General features: G+C 44.2%; 1 protein-coding gene across 1 annotated transcript; it reads right to left on the bottom strand.

Moving 5' to 3' along the window:
• Positions 1 to 3,395: 3,395 nt before the first annotated feature.
• On the bottom strand, positions 3,396 to 4,664 carry LOC143021958 (uncharacterized). The gene has a single exon (XM_076179880.1). The coding sequence runs from the start codon at positions 4,662 to 4,664 to the stop codon at positions 3,396 to 3,398; it is 1,269 nt and encodes a 422-aa protein (XP_076035995.1).
• Between the last annotated feature and the right edge of the window lie 215 nt (positions 4,665 to 4,879).

Here is a 4,879-nt window from a genome sequence, read left to right as displayed (position 1 = left end):
TCGGTACATCAATTCTAAAAGTAGTGCTTCAAAAATCAATTTGCTCTAGGAATATCTTATAAATTAGCCGACATATGCAAAAGTAAAAATGGAAAACAATCGATAGTTTCAGCACTCACTACATGGTAACTAAGCCTATTCCATTCGCTAGCCATTCTATCGGTACATCAATTCTTAAAGTAGTGCTTCAAAAATAAATTTGCTCTAGGAATATCTTATAAATTAGCCGACATATGCAAAAGTAAAAATGGAAAACAATCGATAGTTTCAGCGATCACTACATGGTAACTAATTCTATTCCATTCGCTAGCCATTCTATCGGTACATCGATTCTTAAAGTATTGCTTTAAAAATCAATTTGCTCTATGAATATCGTATAAATTAGCCGACAGATGCAAAAGTAAAAATGGACAAGTGCATAGAGAAATAAACAAAGGAACAAACCAGTAAACAAGATGCATGAATATAGTAGGAACAAGTAAGCAAATTGGGAATGAATAAGAATACTAAAGCTGAATTAGGCAAACAAATATATGAATAAAGATAAGTGCTGTTGCATTTCTGAACTGGGGTGGACATAAAGAGAGAATGAGAAAATATGTAAAAGAGATTGAATATAATTAAGAGAGATGAAGACCAAGAGAATTGCAGAAGGCCATAGAGTAAAAAACAGAAAAAAAGTAAAGAGGAGAAAAAGAAATAAAAAAATAAGAAAAGGAGAAAAAAGGAGAAAAGGAGGAGAAAACAAGATTGACAACGGAAAGATATTTAATGAAAAAAAAGGAAGTAAAAACGAAAAAAAAAACACGATTTCGCGAAGAGGTAGAGAGAGAACAAAAATATATAAAATATAGAGAAGAATCTAATACAAGGCGAGGGAAGTGGCCCCATTCTTGTAAATTTCCTTCGGAACGATGAAGTTCGGCCTTCAAAGAAAATAGGATCTCAGTTCCCACCTTCTCCAGTGGGGTTGGGGGAAGGGAGAATGAAAGGGGGTATGAGGAGGTCCGGGGGCAGGGCGAAGAAAGTGCACTATTTACAGAAAAAAATCGTATAAACACTCACATACACGCGAATACGCACACGGAAATACATTTATATTAATATATACATACACATGCATTTACATCCAAATTCATTTCCAACCAAATACAATTGTAAACCATACACACATTCACTTCTACATACATAAAATATATCTATATATGTATACAGAAAACATATGTACATATATCCACAAATACGCATAAGCAATATATATATATGTATATATATATATATATATATATGTATATATATATATATATATATATTATATATATATATATATATATATATATTTGAGAAATTCGCTAGTGAACAGTGACATCAACCAGACAGTCTCCTTGACAGTAGCGCACGGGATTCGAACCCGCTGCATCTGGAAATAAACTCCCGAGACACACTCGCCTTAAACCAAGTGGTCGAGCGGTCTTAGACCAAGTGGTCGAGTGGTCTAAAGCGAGTGTGTCTCGGGAGTTTACTTCCAGATGCAACGGGTTCAAATCCCGTGCACTACTGTCAAGGAGATTGTCTGATATATATATATATATATATATATATATATATATATATATATATATATATATATATATATGTATATATGCTGGTACATTGTGACAAGTTGATGGAGGTGGAAAAAGAAGTCACGGGTCTAGTTCCGAGTTTCTGAGTTTATTCCTGACCGGATTCGCTCTATGCTTCTTTTGAAGAAGCATAGAGCGAATCCGGTATATATACATATACACACATATACATATATATATCTATATATATATCTATATATATATATATATATATATATATATATTGTTGGCATCCGTCTGTCTCGGGAGACAATGGAGGTCGCGTTTTTTTTTTTTCCTTTTTATTTTTTTTTTCCCTTTTTCCTTTTTTCAGTTTATGGTTGAGTTTATAACGCCTGCTGTGGCTGTAGAGCCCAATTCTGGTGCGGCAAGCTCTATTGCCGTTGTCACAGGTGAGGTCCGCACCTGGCTGTGTGGGGGCTGCTGTTAGCCTCTGTCGTCTGCTCTCTCTTTTCTCCTCTCACTGGTCCTCTCTTCTCTTCTCGCTAGTTTGAATGCCTGCCTTGACAGCATGTCTCCAGCTGCTGCGGTCAGCGGCCATTGCCTCCTAGCTTGCTGGGTTGATGTCATCTGCCTTCAGATCACGTTTGAAAACGTTCTTTTAGCGGAGGCTGGGCCTTCCTGTAGGTCTGGAGCCAGTGGCAAGCTCTCCATACAGCACATTCTTCGGTATTCGGCCATCGTCTTTTCGTCTAACGTGACCGAGCCATCTCAATCGCCTCTGGCTGAGCAAGGCGAACATGCTGGGCATTCCCGCCTGTGTCAGAACATTCTTGTTGGAGACACGATCTTGCCAACTAATGCCCAGGATTCTTCTGAGGCAGCGCATGTGGAAGATGTTGAGTCGGCGTTCTTGGCGGGAGTACAGGGTCCAGGCTTCGCTGCCGTACAAGAGCGTGCTGAGTACACAAGCCTGGTATACTACTGTCTTGGTGTTGGTGGTCAGCATGGCGTTGTCCCATACACGCTTTCCAAGACGAGCCAATGCTGTTGCTGCTTTGCCGATGCGCTTGTTTAGCTCTGCATCCAGGGACAGGTTGCTCGAGATGGTAGAACCCAGCTAGGTGAACTCCCCCACCACCTCAAGGATGTGGCCATCGATGGAGATGTTAGGAATGCTGCTGACATCCTTGCCCATGACGTTGGTCTTCTTGATGCTGATGGTAAAGGCGAACTCTTTGCATGCATGAGCGAAGCAGCTGATGAGTCGCTGTAGGGCCTCCTCTGTGTGTGCAGTCAAGGCGGCGTCATCAACAAACAGCATCTCTCTGATCAGGACCTTGCGTACCTTGGTTTTTGCTCGGAGACGTGCAAGGTTGAAGAGACTTCCGTCATTTCTGGTGTGGAGATACACTCCGTCTTCTGACTGGTTGAAGGCATAGGACAGCAGCAGGGAGAAGAAGATGCCGAAAAGCGTCGGAGCAAGCACGCATCCCTGTTTCACGCCGCTTCTGATTGGGAAGGGGTCCGAGGATGAGCCGTCGTACTGGACGATGCCATGCATGTCTTCATGAAAAGACGAAATCATCCTCAGGAGCTTAGGGGGACATCCAATCCTCTGTAGCAGGGTGAAAAGGCCTTGCCTGCTAACCAAGTCGAAAGCCTTCGTCAGGTCGATGAAGGCAATGTAAAGTGGACGCCTCTGTTCTCGGCACTTCTCTTGCAGTTGCCTTAGTGAGAAGACCATGTCAATGGTTGATCGTTCTGCTCTGAAGCCGCACTGTGCCTCAGGGTAGACTCGTTCTGCAAGTTTCTGCAACCGGTTGAGTACTACTCGGGCGAAGGCCTTCCCAACGGTACTGAGAAGGGATATTCCGCGGTAGTTGTTGCAGTCGCTGCGGTCTCCTTTGTGATGATGTTGGCGTCACGCATGCCTTGGGGAATGGTTCCTTCCCAGCACTGGAGTAAAAGCTCGTGCAGGTGGTGATGTAGAACGGTACTCTTGCCCGCTTTGACGACATCCGGGGGGATGCCGTCGTTGCCAGGAGCTTTCCCACTGGCCAGGGAGTCGATGGCTTTTCCGAGTTCGTCAATAGAGGGTGGAACATCTAGTTCCTCCATGAGTGGTAGGGCTTTGCATTTCTCAACTGTTGCGGTGCTGACAACGTTCTCTCTTGAGTAAAGTTCTTGATAGTGTTCGGCCCATCTCTCCATCTGCTTTCCTCTGTCTGTTATAGTGTCACCAGAGGCTGTCTTCAGAGGTGCGATCTTGGTAATGCTTGGGCCAAAGGCTTTCTTCATGTTGTCGTACATGGCACGAATGTTGCCACAGTCAGCAGAGAGCTGGATACTCTGGCATAGGCTCAGCCAGTAGTCGTTGGCGCTGCGCCGTGCCAATCGTTGGGCGTCATTTCTAGCCTTCCGGAGTGCAGCAAGTGTCTTCTCTGAAGGCTCTCTTTTGTAGTTAAGCAGCGCTTTTCTTTTATCTGCGATTGCTAGTTCGAGTTTTGTAATTCCAGCTTCGAACCAGTCTGGATTCTGCCTCTCTCTCTTGCCGAAGGTGTCCATGGCGGAGTTGTAGATAGCTCCACGAATGTGATTCCACCTCTCTTCAGCACTGTTTGTGGGGCAGTCCCGAAGGGCCTCTTCTGTAGAATCAGCAAAGCGCTTACACAGGTCTGGCATTTTTGTCCTGGCTGTGTTGATACGTGGATAACCTGTCTGCTTAGAGCGATGGATCTGTTTGGGCTGAAGACGCACCTTGCAACCAACCAACGAATGGTCGGTGTCGCAGTCAGCGCTGTGGTAGCTACGGGTTGTGAGTAACTGCATTCCCGCTGGAGCATCTTCAACTGGTATAAATGCCAATGAGTCGATCTGTCCACAGAAATGACGAAAGTTTTCACTCTCTTTGTAGTGGTTGGTGAGGCCAAGGTCCTGTATTTTTCTCCAGGTACTCTGAGTCAGGTGGTAGAAACAACCTTGTGTGCGTGTTTCCGGTCCAAAAACATTGCTGATAGCTTGGATGATCGCCTGCTCGAAGTCAACAATTATGACTGTTGGGTCTGGGTAGAGCTCAATCTCGTGGCAGTGATCCATGATTGCTTGTAGCAGGGTTTCATATGTATCTTGTGTTTTAGTCTGCAGACAAGCAAAAACAGCAGAAACTGCAGTATTACCAATTGGGACGCGTATTACATAAAGCTATAGAAATCCTATTGGAGCCATTGCATAATTGCCATCCATCAGCCATGTATCAGCAGAAGCAAGTAACCGCAGGGATTCATCAGAGCCAAACGCAATGATGCGGTTGC

The sequence above is a fragment of the Oratosquilla oratoria genome, chromosome 43 (genome assembly GCF_046742065.1).
Source record: "Oratosquilla oratoria isolate Oo_2021 chromosome 43, ASM4674206v1, whole genome shotgun sequence".
In the NCBI taxonomy this organism is placed as follows: Eukaryota; Metazoa; Arthropoda; class Malacostraca; order Stomatopoda; family Squillidae; genus Oratosquilla; species Oratosquilla oratoria.
Note: the sequence above shows the minus strand (reverse complement) of the source record. Positions and strands in the feature narration are given on the sequence as shown.